Below are 14,575 nucleotides of genomic sequence, written 5' to 3'. Positions count from 1 at the left end.
GCGGCCCCACCTCCCATCTCGGGCCCGGCAGGTGCTGACCCACACCCCACGCAGAGCCTGGGAGGCGCTGGGCTGGGGGCCGCTGAGGCTGGCGCACCTGTCGTAGTCCTGGCAGGTCTCGCCCACAGCCGCCAGGGCCTGCAGTACTCCGTGGGGCTGGAAGGGGTTGATGTAGGGCAGGGAGGCAGCTGTTCCTGGGTCCCCAGTGGAGGCTATGAAGTCAACGGCCACCTGCAGGGGCCACAGTGCGAAGTACCCAAGGAACCCCTCCCCTGGGCTGGGGTGGGCACCTGTACCCCCATATGACAGGTAAGGGAAACTGAGGCCTGGGGAGCCACTCGCCCAGGGCTGCAGGGAAACCCCGGAGGGGTGAGCCCGAGGGCCCAGCGTTTGTGTTGGCGGGATCACAGAAGGGACGTGCCAACTCCAAAAGCTCCTGGGTCCCCAGGGTTGGCCAGCGCCTGAGGGCAATACCAGCCCAGTAGCTGCAGGGAGCCAGCGTGGGTCACGGCGGACCCTCGGCACCTCCTTCTACGGCGGGGGGCTGTGGAGGCGGGGGGTGGGGGAGGGGCTAGGCAGGGCTGGGGAGGAGCAAGCCCTGAGCTGGGTCCCTGTGTGCCCCTGCCCAGTCACTTTCCTCAGGGCATTCTGGCTGTCACGAGAAGGAGTGCAGAGGCCACACAGAAAGGACCTGTAGGCCCTGCCGAAGGGCCTTTTCTGCGCCCATCCACCCTGGGTGCCAGACGGGCTCTGAGTTACATCCAGGGTGGGGAGGGGCTGCTGGGAGCCCTGGGGTGGGGCCCGGGCTCTGACACCCATCCTGCTGGGATGCACCCAGCAGGCTGTGCAGACAGTCCGTGGACTCACCGTGAAGTGGTCTGGCAGCCGCCCATGATGTAGTCCCGGAACAAGTACGCCCTGTAGAACATCCGGGACCCCCACCCTGGGAAGACTGAGGCCAGGGCTTCAGGGTCGGGACCTCTGGGGCTCCTGGGACATGCCCTCCCCCAGGAGCCCAGCAGTCTCAGTCCCCTCCTCTCAGGCCCTCAGGCCGCCTGAATGCCCATCTTCCCCCCACCATCTATTCTCTTCTGTCTCCCCCTCCCCTCCATCCCTCCCACCTCCACACACTGGGGGCACCAGACCGCTGGGACGGGGGCCCTTTAGGGTCCATCTGACTACAGGGGGTTCCAGGCAGTGGCCGGCCACCCCAGCCCGGATCACCCTCTGCAGAGCTGAGGCAGGAGCACCCCCTCCACCCACTGCGGGGGGGAGGGGCTGCAGGCTGGGCCGAGGCTCACCTTCAGGTCTGCCAGGATGACCACCCTAGAGTTCTTGGAACTGCGCTTCTCCTGCGTGTACTTGAGGTTTACACAGTCCCACTGGGCCTGGGGGACAGGGACAAGCAGAGACCCCCACCCCAGAGTGCCAGCACCCAACACCCACCCCAAGGGGCAGGGGAGCACTGAAAGCCCTGCCCCACCGGCATTTGTCACTTCAACTTTTTTTTTTTTTTTTGCGGTACGCGGGCCTCTCACTGCTGTGGCCTCCCCCGCTGCGGAGCACAGGCTCCGGACGCGCAGGCTCAGCGGCATGGCTTGTGGGCCCAGCCGCTCCGCGACATGTGGGATCCTCCCGGACTGGGGCACGAACCTGTGTCCCCTGCATCGGCAGGCGGACTCTCAACCACTGCGCCACCAGGGAAGCCCTGTCACTTCAACTTTAACACGGGCTGGTGGTCCCTACTCCAGCCACCTGGTGTGTGTGGGTGTCCTGCTCTGTCACCATCTTTAGCCTCTCTAAAACCATCACAACAATTTCTGGGGTAACCCAGCGCAGGGCCAGCGCCCCAGCGCATTCTGGGGGACAGGCGGGCCCTTCCTGCTCTCACCTGGTCCTCCCGGAAGGCATTCTGCATCTCCACGAAGGTGGTAGAGAATTCTGCGATGACGTCGTGCTTCCCGCGGGAGTCATAATCCCAGACGAGGCCCTGGGGACCGCGGGACCCCTCAGCCGGCCTGCCCCTCTGAGGCCCCCAGCCTGGGTGTCTCCATGCCCCTGCAGCAAGGCCGCCCCCTTCCCACCATCCTTCCCCACGTACCTCGACTCCAGGAAGGTGTGGTCTGGGGGGACTCGCCCCACCCCAGCCACGCCCCCAGCCGCCCCATCCCCTCCCCAGCACCCACCCTCCGCCAGCCAGCCCCGCCCCGCCCACCTTCAGAGGCCGAGGCTCCTCACATCTGCACAGGCTGCTCAGAGACACCTTGCAAGGCTGCCAGGTGGGGCTCGGGCCGTTCTTCACCACCTGCGGACCGGGAGGGGCGGCTCAGGCGGCCCTGCCTCACGCTCCGGGCAGGACCCTGCAAGCCCAGAGCTGCATCTCCGAAGCGCGTTCCTTCCAGAGCCACCTTCCTAACACCCCACGTTCCTGGACCACCTGAACTTCTTTTTCCTTAAATAGCCTTTTTTTTACTCAAATTAATTTATCTCAGAAAGAAACTCTTTCTGGGGTTTCCCTGGTGGCGCGGTGGTTGAGAGTCCACCTGCCGATGCAGGGGACACGGGTTCGTGCCCCGGTCTGGGAAGATCCCACATGCCGTGGAGCGGCTGGGCCCGTGAGCCATGGCCGCTGAGCCTGCGCGTCCGGAGCCTGTGCTCCGCAACGGGAGAAGCCACGACAGTGAGAGGCCCGCGTACCGCAAAAAAAAAAAAAAAAAAAATGCCTTCCCACTGGTGTAACTGAAATCTTGTTTTACAGGCAGGTAGTGATAACAAATCCGGATTCTTGATTCTAGGACAGAAGCTCCATGCCCACCTGGCCGCTCTCTGTTCAAAGGGGTATGGCGGTTTCAGAGGTCAAGACGTTACAGCCGTGGGGGGCCAGGGAGGTGCAGGGAGGGCCGAGGTGACTCCTTCTCGTCCTTTCACGCTGTCCCTGGGTGCTGGCCAGGGACCCCTCACGTCCGTCCTGTACACCAGCTGCTTGCTCTGATCATCGTTGATCCGGTGCAGCTCCAGGAGGGGGTCCGGCTTGCTGAAGAGGCCCTGCAGGAGGAGCAGAGGGTGTGCTTGGCAAGCGGTGGGGTCCAGGCTCTGCCACCTCCTGGCTGTGAGGGCAACGGCCTCCCCTCTGGAGCGTCCCTGGCTCCCCAGCGCCCAGCGCCCAGTTTCCACCCTGCCCCCCACCTGCCCCACCCCCGGTTCAGTCTCCGTCCAGGGGAGGCAGCAGGCAACGCCAGGTCAGACCCCTGCTCTGTGCCCCTACCCCATGTGAGAAGCCAGCAGGACCAGAACCGAGTTCAGATCCAGTTCCTCCACTGTCTGGACAGGGACCTCCCTGAGTGCCCGTCACAGGGAGCTGAGGATGAGCTGATGGCAGCGATACATACAGGACCCTGACAGCAGCACAACCGCCTGCACAGGCAGCCCCACCCACGGCTCTGAGTGCGTCCCACTCCTCAGCCACCTGTCTCCCTGTGGACACAGTGTAGCTCTGTCTACACCTCCTGACAGGAGGGAAAGCTGGGCTCCAGGGGGGCGCCCCTCACCTTGTCATCCAGCTTCCTGGCACGGAGGGAGAGCTCCGCATGGCCTTTATTCCCAGAAATGTCTCTGGCTATCACCTGGGTGAAGGGAGAGAGCGCCAAGGCGCCAAGGCTCCCGGCTGGTCAGGAGGGGTCTGACCCCACCCTTCCCTGCCCAGCTGCAGCCCAGCCTCGGGGAGGTGTCCGCACGCCCAGCCTCAGCAAGGAATGGGCGGGGGTCTGCAGGGGGCGGGGCCTCACCGTGCTGGGGGACTTGCCAGCGTTCCTGCTGACCTTCAGCAACAGTGCTGGGGTCACCACCTTCTGGGCCATGATCTGGAAGTCAGAGGCTCAGGGAGGGGTACGCATCTGCTCCCCTGAGGACCCTAACCCCGTCCTGGGTCTCTCTGTCTCCTCCCCAACGCCCCCACTCACCCTCGGTGGCCAGGTTCCGCAAACCGACCCCCCAGGGCACCACGCCCTCGGCGCCTGGCAGCGGCACACCTCACCGCCTCCTAGGCCCTCCCACCGCCCACGCATCAGGTGAGGAAAGGGAGGAGACCACCGAGTCACGCTGGTGAGCGCGTGTGTGCAACCTGCAGCAGAAGCCGCGCCCTGGGAACCCATCACCCTCTACGGACCAGCGCAGCCCCTACCACAGCCCAAGGCCAGCGAGCGAGCGAGCGGCCATGGGGCTTCCCAGCCCCATCCAGGACCCCCAGGCTGCTCCCTCCCTGGGGTCTCAGCCCCCTGCCCAGCCCTCCCCTCCTCTCAACAATCTCCCCGGGGGCTGCATTCCTCATTGGCCTAAAAGCCCCTGACTGGGCTAAGAGTTGACCCGGGAATGCCGTGTGCAGCCAGCAACACCTGCTCACCAGGAGCAGCGCTCAGACTGGTCTGCAAACAAGATAGAGGACGACCACCCTCATGGCTGCTGGACGACCAGGTACTTTGTATGTGTGGGGACTGCCCCCTTCCACTGGCCAGCGAGTCCTCAGCTGTGGCCGTGGTGGGTGAGGGCAGTGCTGACCCTCTTCGCCCTGCCCCACACAGGATCTTGTCGGACAAGCTGAGACAGAGGGACAGAGGACACCCCCATCCACCCCCCCCGCAACAGGAGGTGCCTGGCTAACAGCTCAGAGCACACAGGAACATTCTGTGCAGAAGAGAAACCCATCCCAGGTCGGGGAAGCGGAGGCCAAAAAGGGCCACGTGCCAGGCCCCCCAGATTCTCCCATTTGCAGACTCACTTCTGGGCTCTCCTGAGTCATGGGATAGTTGCTTTAGCTGGTTTGACAAGTGACCATGCTTCCTGTGAGCCCCGCAGCTCCCATGGAGGTGGCTTTGTCACGGCCCCAGTTTCCCATATGAGGAAGCAGAGGTCAGGGACTCGCTCAAGGGCACAGCACTGGAACCTGAAGACAAGGTCCTAGCCTTTGGCCACTGATGGTAGCGCCCCTGACGGCCCCACAGATCTGGCAGTCCTGGGGGGGCCTTTCCCTAAAGTTTACGTGTATGTCCAGATGTGTGTCCATACATGTATCTGTGTATCCATGGATCTGCACCCACATGTGCATGCATGCCGATACACGTGTGTCCGTGCGTGTGTGTCCCTGTGTGTTGTCCTCTTCCACGCTCATGAGAGCAGGTAAGAGGCCAACACTGGGTAGAAGCCTTCCTTCACGTGGGGCTGTGCCCTGCCTAAATCTTGGTCCTCTTAACTGATGGAAGGCTCTACCCTGCCGGCTCCAACCCAGGCAGCGATGGGGATGTCACACACAGGCTTCACGCTGGGTAAAAGGAGTCGGACACAAATGAGAACACACTGTGTGATTCATGGACATGAAATTCTAGAACAGGCAAAACTATTGGGGGAGGGGATTGAGAGGAACAGGGGACCTGCTGGATGACAAAAATGTCCTGTGTGATCTGGGTGATGGTCAGGTGTATAAAACTGTCTAAGCCCATCGATCCCAACCCTCAAGGTCTACACATCTTACCGTATGTAAATTACACCTCAATAAAAGACAGGCACCCCAGAGCACTCACGAGAATCTAACGTGACGCGAGTGTTCGGCTCAGAGCCTGCGCTAAGCTGTCGGGCTGGTGGCAAGATCTCCCGTTACACTGACCACGGTAGAGCTAATTGGGAACGACCTCACCAGAGCATGCAGTGTCCCTCGGGTGGCAGCTGGACCTCAGACCGGTCACCGCCATGGGGAGAGACGAGGGAAGGGCTCCCTTGTGTCATGGAAGTGAAAAAAAGCAAACTGCAGAACAGTATATATGCCGTTTGTGTTTTTAAAAGTGTATCTACAGAGAAAAAACTACGTTCCTTTGCTCAGTCAAGAATAAATCTCTCCAGAAGGATGTAACGAACCTGGGGACGGGGCACGAGGGAGATACGTGGTCCAGGGTGTACCTGTTATACTTTCTGAATTTAGACCCATATGAACGTATTACCCAGTTCAAAATTACATTTTTTTAAGTAAAAAATGTTTTAAGAGAAGGAGCTTTGGAGTCAGAGCAGCTGGTACATGGTCTGTGTGTAATCACGCTGTCCCCAGGCCACCACTGCCATTGCACCGGCCCTCAGGACCAGCCGAGGTCTCCATGCTGCCCTCCTCCCTCTCCCTCCCAAGGGGACGGGCGCCCACCTGCCCCGAGGTGCACTCCATGCCCCCCAGAAGTCGTCATCCTGGCAGCTGAGGCTGCTGGGCCCGTGGGTGTTGTAGACCTCAAAGCACAGCTTCTGCACCTCCTCAAAGTAGTCGTCCAGTGTGAAGACCTTGGAGAAGGCCGGATGCAGGCTGCTCCGGACCACCTCGGTTCTGTCCACCTGCAGGCAGCCCTGGGTGAGCAGACCCCCGGGGTGGGGGTGGGATCTGTCCAGCTGAGCACTCCCTGAGGCCCTGTGCCCCGGCTCTAGCCCTCAGGGTCCCCCCTCTCCCACCCATCTGCCCTCGGGTGGTCTTGAAGGACTTGCTTCCAGGCCCTGCTGTGGGAAGACAACCCCTCCCCCTCGCCCCGCCCGCCACCTGCTGCTGCGATACCCCAGGGGGGCATTGCCCAGACCCCTGGGCACCTCCCTCCCTGAGACAAAGGCAGTCCTCTGGCCCCCCCAGAGGGCCTGCTCCATCCCCACACCACGGATGAGCAGGCAGGCTTAGAGAGGAGGGCGTGTCCAAGGGCCTGTGTGAGGTCACTCACTCAGCAGGGGGATTCCACCTGGACCCCCGTCTCCACCCAGAACCCAGTACTCTCACCTCCCTTGACCCTCCAGGCCCCAGGTGTCTCTGCAGCTTTGCTGCACCAACCCCTCCCCTCCCAAGTTGGCAGGGCCGCCCGAGCCCCTGTGAAGCCACAGTCAGGACACCTGCCCAGGGCCAGATGGAACAAGGGACACTGTCCAAGTCTGGCTGTCCCCCTCCTGGGTTCCCCTGACCAGGAGCCACTGCACAGGGCTGGCCCTAGGCACCCAATACTGCTGCTCCCAGGATGGTGGCCTGCTTCCCCGGGGGAGTGAAATCTTTCGTAACCCAGCCTCAGCCCATCCTTCACTTCTGTTCCACTCAGGCAGAAACAAGCTGCTGGGTCAGCCCACACTTCACGGACCGCACAGACAAGGACACAAAGGTGGGACCTCGGGCCAGGGCAGGAGGGGGAGACCACGAGGACAGCTGCCCAAAGCCCCCAGAGGGGTGATGGCAGTGCAGCCAGGGAGGCAGGTGGCAGCAGTGTCCACCGGGCGGGCGGTCCAGCTGAGGAAGGCCTGGTTTTACTCGTGCCTGACTCATCTGGGGGCTCTGAGGATACCCTTGGCAGGAGCCGCCTGCATGGTGCGCCCAGCCCCTCCACCCTCAGTCCCTTCCAACAGTGACCCAGCTTTACCTCCTCTGCCGGAGGCACCATCCTTCCTGGGGAAATTTTCAAAAGGGCAGGAACTTACCACGCAGCACCGTTTCATCAGTTCGTCCCCCAGCACAGTGCAACTGGGGCTTACAAAGGAGGGGAGCCCAGCTGAGGCACCACAGTTGGAGGGTGGGGACCAAGGCCTAACACACACCTTCCCACTGCCCCTCAGGTCCTCAGGCTCCCCAGATGTAACCCCCGAGAAAGCTCTGAGCCGTTCCCAGGAGGGTGGGCCCAGAGATGAATCTGGCAGGCCAGCCCTCTCTTCCTGGGCTGCAGGCCTTCACCAGGCCCTGGACCATGGTCCTCCTGTTCAACAGTCCTCACCGCTACCCAAGGCTGACACGCACCCAACACGCTGCAGTGAGAGCCAGAGATCTTTCAGAAAGAAATCTCCACAAAGGTAAGATAGTTTGTTTTGGTTACTGCCATGTCCCTGCAGCCTGGGACTGTGCCTGGCCCACAGCAGATACTCAATAAATACTTGAACGAGTGCCCGTTCTCTCTTCATCGATTTGTTCTGAGACAATTCCCCGCACATCGCTTTCTACCTTCCCTGGCCCACCCACACCTGCTCCATCCTCAGCTTCCACCGTCCAGGTCCTCAGGACGGTCATGCCAGGCAGGCCCTGGGCCAGAAGTGGGTCAGCTCATTCAGTTTCCTCTGGTCTGGTTCTAAGCTACTGAGAACTGATTCTAGCTGAGGGAACAAAAAAGAACAAGGACACTGGGAAATTCCTGGAATTGGGCATGAACTGCTCTGGACAGAGGCTGCGGTTAGGAAAGGGAGGTCGTTGCCTCTCCTTTCCTCTGGATCTTCTGTGACGCAAAGACTGTATTTTCCTCCTGTAACGCCCAGAAAACATACAAGGAAAAAAATGGCACGTGCAGCCACCTACGCGAGGCATCGAGGAAAGAGGACTGTTCGCCCTTTGCACAGCTGCCCCTTAGTCTACTCTTTGGCTTGAACTAAGTTAAGTCAAGTGGGAAAAAAACCTAAATAACCTAAAATGACTATGGTTTAAAAAAAAAAAAAAAAAAAAAAAAGACTATGGTTTCCCTGTAAACTACAACAACTTGAATCAACAGGGACTTAGAATTTCAATTTTTTAGAAAAATATCACAATTATCTACATTTTAACAAAGCAACTACAGGATACAAAATCAAATTAAAATTCACTCTGGAGGGGTGACACTCCCATGGGTTAAAATGCAGTGATGTATACCTTCCCTCCAAAATAAAAAATACCATGTAACTTGAATATTAAACAAAAATTATTTGTAACTACCCAGACCGACGCTAGTCTCCTACAAATGCCCCAGCACTCCCTGGCGGCCACTGCAGGCACTGCGGGTGACACCAGCACACGTACTTTGGTTATCCGTCCAGGAAGTGCACCTACAACCCACAAACAGTTCTGCCCAGATGGACACTGGCACAGTAGACCCCAGTCCCGCACACCCAGCCAGAGGCCTCTCTGCCCCCCAGCCTGTGAGCACCTCAGCCGGGGCTCCAGCAGACGGGCAGCTACCCTGCCCTCGGGTAGCTTAACTCCTTGCCATGTCTCTGAGCACAAAGCAAATGAACCAGTGTCTCCAGGCTGTCCAGAGGCAGTGCCCCATGTACCCTCTCTCAGATGGCTCATCAGGCTCCAACCCCCAGTCCTCCACACCAGCGGACCTTTCTATGGCTCATGACTTCCAAATACACAAAGTGAGCATGGACGTCAAATAAGTACCTTATCAACTGTTAGCTTTAGAGATGAGAACAGTGGTTTAGTAGTCCTCCAAATTGCCTGAGGTAGTTGGTACCGAACGCACAGCTCCTGGAGGGGTGGAGGGTTCCGACAAGGAAACTCACTAAGCACCTGCCTCCCAGGCCCCGAACCTGCTCCCCTCACAGCAGGCCTGCTGCGACGAGGGACAAGGACGTGCTCCAGGTTCCCCTCAAGGAGGTGGCTCCCCAGGGCCCAGTTCCTTACACAACGAAGGTCACATGGACACTGCAGGCTTATCACAAGTTGCCAACAGCACTTTATTTTTTCTTTTCGACATCCTGTTCCGCAGCTTCCTTGGCCCTTTTTGCCCGGATGCCAAAAAGTCGGGCGTTGGCACGGGCCATGCGGAGACTGGCGAACGCCTTGAAGTTCTTCTCTTCCTCTGTGATGACTCTGGCTTTCTCCTTCTTGTAGACCTGGAAGGGAGCACAGGCCCAGGAACAGCTGTCAGCAAACTGAGAGGCCTTGGAGGGGCATCTGCCCACCCAAGAAAGGCTAACAGGGGAGGCCACCAAAAGATTGTAACAATCCCCTGTGGATTTAAAACAACCCCAAGTCATGTGAAGGGTGGGCGGGGCACTGTGCTTGTACAGGACCTGGAGAAGGGGAGGCTCAGGCCCACGCCCCACTCGCAGGAGCCTCAAGGGCCTGGTCAATTGCCACTCAGGTTACAGGATCACCAAACACCCAGGGTTGCCTACAGCCTGGCCTTTCCAAATAGAAGAGAAAAGGGACCCGACAGAGGGAGTGGTGACAAGTAAGGGTCCACAAAGCTTCCCTCAAAGAGTCCATCCGTTAAGATGCAGGAGGCTCTCTCCAGGGTGGCAAGAAGGTCCTTTCCACAAACTTGTAAATCTCAACATGGGCCCCAGATGCCAGGCTGACTCCCTCCAACCCAACCCCCGCCCCGTCGTTCAGTTGCTCCCTCCAAACATGCCCACTTACGTTCCGTATCGGCATGACTGGTCCGGTCAGCTGGGTGGCCAATTTGAGCTCTTCAGCCTGTGTGCAGTGAGAAGGGAGTTAGGTGGGTTCAGCTCATCTGCCCAAGCCTGTAAGCCCTGGCTGGGTGTCCGCCAATGGATCCCTGTCCGTCTAGCCGATGGCAGGCACAGGCACATGAAAAAGCGCCAACCACGTGTGCAGCAGAGACACACGTAGAACAACTCTCAGGAGCCCATACGGATGGACTGTTAACTTCACACAAAGGTCAGTAACCGGAAAAACACTTTCCCAATTCTACGACAGCTGGCTCCAAGTCCCACAGCTCTTGCCCACGGTGAATCTCGGCAGTCCTAATAATTACTTTGTGGATTCTCAGAGGCTTTCTTCTAGGTATCTACCAACTCTCTACTACCCTGCATGAAGACCCAGTTTTGGATGATAAAAAGCTACAGACAAACATGTGTTCTTCTCAAGGCAGCTAAAGCCCCAGTGAGACCTCCACGCCCTCACCAGGCTGGGCACAGAGGGAGCCCGGTACTCACAGAGCTGTCTCCCTTCTTGGGGGCCGAGGGCTTCCTGGGGAAGAGGATGAGCTTGGAGCGGTACTCCTTGAGCCGCTGCACGTTCGCCTGCAGGGACTCTGTGCACTTGTTCCGCCGCCTCGGGTCCACCGAGATCCCAATGGTCCGGGCCACCTTTTTGTGGATGCCGGCCACCTGCCCCGAGAGAGACACAGATGAAGACCCGAGGGCTCCCCGGTCCCCACCCCCTGCCGGGAAAGCCCAGCCGTCAGATGGAAAAGGGTTCAAGCACACTTTCATCACAGCGGTGCAGCGATTCCGGAGAATGTCATCACTTGGCTGTGGGCCACGAGGGACAACCCGTGGGACTCAGGACGCGTGCTGGCGACACTCACCCTCAGCTCCTCCAGGCTGAAGCCCCTGCCGGCGCGCACCTTGGTGTGGTACCTGACCGTGGGGCATCTCACCACCGGCCGGAGCGGGCCGGACGCGGGTCGCGGGGCAATGCGGCGCGCCTTGGCCTGCCGGGCCTTGCGTCTGCGCAGACAGAAGCCGAGCGGCGGTCACCGGCCGCCCCTCACGCAGCGGGCCGGGAGCGCGAGTCCCGGCCGCCCTCCGCGCGCGGGGAGAGAAAGGGGCGCGCTCGCCTCGGGGCGGCTCACCTGCGTATCTTGCGCGCCGGCTGGTTGAACCACGTCGCCACGCGCCGCTGCCAATCCTTGTGGAAGTGGGGCTTCAGGATCATGCCATTCCGGCTGGGCGCCATGGCTGAGGCCGACTGGCCTGGGGAGCAGGGAGGACGCGGAGCGAATTAGGGCCCACGCCGGCGCGCGCACAGAGCCCGGGCCACGGCCCGACGCCGACGGCGGCGGGCGGGACCCCAGGAACGATAGATGGGGCCGGATGGTGTCGGATAGCGGCGATAGCGCCACGCTCGGGTGTACTCACCTCCTCCGCGGGTTCACGGACGCGGAAAAGAAAGGGGACCGCAGAGCACCCTGGGATGGTACTGGGCCCGGCCAATCAGAAGCGACGGAGCGTTCTGACCAATCAGAGCCAGGGCCGCCGAGTGACGTACAGGCCCCACCCCCACCCCGGCGGCCCTAGCTGCACGGACAAACATGGCGCCGCGTTTTCCGTGCTACGGGAGTCACGCGCCCCCGGCCGGTCTGGGTCCCGCGAAGCCTGGGCCGGCCGGCCGGCCTGCTTGTGCACCACGGTAGGCCTCGCCCTCCGCGTCCTGGTCTGCGGCCCCGGCCACCACGTGGAGCCTGCTTGCCCTCCCTGTGGGCGGAGCGCACACTTAGGAGCGGGCCTTCCAGAGCGCCCTGCGCGTGTCGCACGGAGGCCTGCGGTCGGGCCGTTGGTGGCGAGTACCCGGCAGCGAGTGTGGAACTAAGAACCGCGTGGCGGGTCGCGGCTGTCCCACGCTCCGCTGTGCACACTGCCACCCACGCAGCTGAGCGTCGTGAAAACACCAAGTAGCCAGGCCACCTGGGCTGTGGCGCCTCCAGTTCCCGGGACAGCTTGGGACGACGCCAACACATCCTGCCATCTTAAGCCTTGACACCCAGCAACCCCTTTACGTTCCCAGCCTCACCCCAGTCACCAAGCTTCCTCCCCTGAAACCTAATCAGCGTTTTATGAATTTCATGACAAAATAAGAAATTTGGAGGCCTGTGTCCTACACTGAGTAAACAGGTAGCTGATACTAATGCTGATAGCTTTCTGCCCTACTGAGATCCCCCCGGGTATTAGAAAAATCAGGGACTCATTGAGGAATTACAGGGTTATGGTTGGGGAGCCCAGAACATGTGAAAGGGCAAAGGAGGATTTTTAACACGTAAGTGCCAAGGCTGTGTGGAAGGTTGGAGCCCTGCCACCTAATAGGTACCTGCTCAGCTCTGACGCAAGGGCTGTATTAGTCCTGCTTGGCCGACAGTTGTTAGCAAATGCAAGAAAGCACTTTTCGGTAAACTCGGAAGTGGTGTTTATCTGTGAAGTTAGGGTCATAAATTTTTATTTTGGAATACTTTTAGATACACAGCAAAGTTGCAAAAGTAGTTCCATTATATTATCCACCCCGGTCCTCTTAACATCCTACGTAGCAATGGTAAGGTTGGCAAAGCTAAGAAATTAGCATTGGGACTTCCCTGTTAGCTCAGTGGCTAAGAATCTGCCTCCCAATGCAGGGGACACGGGTTCAAGCCCTGGCCCGGGAGGATCCCACATGCCACGGAGCACCTAAGCCCGTGCACCACAACTACTGAAGCCCATGCACCTATAGCCCGTGCTCCGCAACAAGAGAAGCCACCGCAATGAGAAGCCCCCGCACTGCAATGAAGATGGCCCCTGCTCGCCACAACTAGAGGAAAACCCACGCACAGCAATGAAGACCCAATGCAGCCAAAAATTAAAAGAAAAAAATCTGCATCCTTTCACAGACACAGACGGCTAAACTGGAAGGTCAGTGACCCACAGTTAAGTGGCTGTGGAGTTAGCTAGTATAAAATCTTTGTACTAGTTTTGAGACTTTGGGCAAGTTATTGGTGTGAAATGGGAGGAGCTGCTGTTAGGACACAGAACACAGCTCAGTGCCCGGTGCATGGTAAGTCAAGGTTACACAGCTCTGCTTCCAGGTGACAGGGAAGGGAAGGCAGTGCAGGCGAGAAGGGAGCGGGGGAGAGCGAGGGGTCATCATCTGCCTTGCAAGTCACTTTGTCCATTGGAACTGAACCCACACTCACTCCACCTGGCAGCCTAACTGCAGCAGAGAGGCCCTGGAGGAGATGTCTGTTGAATACCCGGTTGCCTTGGCCTGGGACGTATTTCTTCGGACACAGACGTTAGCCCACACCTCCCATGCCTATCTCAGACGCCTTTCAGTAATCCCGCCATGGACCAGGATACCTTGTTATTTTCTAATCTCAAACACATTCCTGTCCCCATCCCCCCTTTCAGACCCACAGACTCATGCAGCTCTGTCTGCTCATAGGGTGCTGCCCGGGGTACCGGGGGAGGGTTTGAAGTCTGGAGTTAGTGGTAAGAAGCTGAAGCTGCAGTTCGAGGACCTCGGTCTGCTGCACACAACCCGGCAACCCGGCCACACAGTTTTTCGACATCTGAATGGTCCATACTTACATCCTTGGGGAAATGCAGAATTAGCAAGGCCCGAAGTTCCCATGTGATGTTCTGCTGAGAGCTGTTTCCCAGCTGGGAAGATGAAAGAAGTGAACTGTTATGTAGGCATCCTTCTTGACACACAGACTTGTTGGCTCAGAGTTTTAAAAGTCTTCAGCTAGGGACTTCTATGGTGGTACAGTGGTTAAGAGTCCGCCTGCCAATGCAGGGGACACGGGTTCGATCCCTGGTCTGGGAAGATCCCCTGTGCGCCACAACTACTGAGCCTGTGCTCTACAGCCCACGAGCCACAACTACTGAGCCCGCATACCTAGAGCCCGTGCTCCGCAACAAGAAAAGCCACTGCAATGAGAAGCCTGTGCACCGCAGTGAAGAGTAGCCCCCGCTCACCACAACTAGAGAAAGCCCGCGTGCAGCAATGAGGACCCAACGACAAGGACCCAACGGAGCCAAAAATAAATTAAAAATAAAGAAGTCTTCAGCTAGAGGGACAGCCCCTGCCTCCCTGCCACAGAACTCCACGGCACAACTCTGCCAAGGGGCTTTTGTCCCGGGCTTGGGCCTGCAAGGGCCACTGAAAGGACTGGCTAATGCCGCTGGACTTAGCACTCACTGGGGTCAGGGTTCCTGGAGGAGAGCCCTGGAGGGGTGGGGTATGCACAGCCTCCCAGAATTTCCTTTTAATTGTGCCCCAATTGCTTGCCCCACACCTACACCTGACTGGCCCCCTCCAAAGATAGTCAACACTAGCTCC

At 59.2% G+C, this 14,575-nt stretch overlaps 1 protein-coding gene and 1 non-coding gene across 2 annotated transcripts; both read right to left on the bottom strand.

The window, feature by feature from the left end:
* Positions 1-9,446: 9,446 nt before the first annotated feature.
* On the bottom strand, positions 9,447-11,768 carry RPL13 (ribosomal protein L13). Its single transcript, XM_032612312.1, has 6 exons — positions 11,629-11,768; positions 11,343-11,463; positions 11,076-11,217; positions 10,702-10,875; positions 10,160-10,216; positions 9,447-9,630 (listed from the first exon to the last, which is right to left on the bottom strand). Exons 2-6 carry the CDS (start codon positions 11,444-11,446, stop codon positions 9,472-9,474), a joined length of 636 nt encoding a protein of 211 aa, XP_032468203.1. The 5' UTR covers positions 11,447-11,463; positions 11,629-11,768; the 3' UTR covers positions 9,447-9,471.
* LOC116744889 lies at positions 10,931-11,014 on the bottom strand. Its single transcript, XR_004347214.1, has one exon. It is a non-coding gene; the product is annotated as a small nucleolar RNA MBII-202 (small nucleolar RNA).
* Positions 11,769-14,575: the final 2,807 nt, after the last annotated feature.

The sequence above is a fragment of the Phocoena sinus genome, chromosome 19 (assembly GCF_008692025.1).
Source record: "Phocoena sinus isolate mPhoSin1 chromosome 19, mPhoSin1.pri, whole genome shotgun sequence".
NCBI lineage: Eukaryota > Metazoa > Chordata > Mammalia > Artiodactyla > Phocoenidae > Phocoena > Phocoena sinus.
This window is presented reverse-complemented; position numbering and strand designations above follow the sequence as displayed.

Coding starts and splice junctions, on each gene's coding strand:
- RPL13 (XM_032612312.1), bottom strand. CDS start 11,446: ATGGCGCCCAGCCGGAATGGCATGATCCTGAAGCCCCACTTCCACAAG. Junction 11,218..11,342: donor CCGGCGCGCAAGATACGCAG/GTGAGCCGCCCC, acceptor CTGTCTGCGCAG/ACGCAAGGCCCGGCAGGCCA. Junction 9,631..10,159: donor CAGTCATGCCGATACGGAAC/GTAAGTGGGCAT, acceptor GCTCCCTTCCAG/GTCTACAAGAAGGAGAAAGC.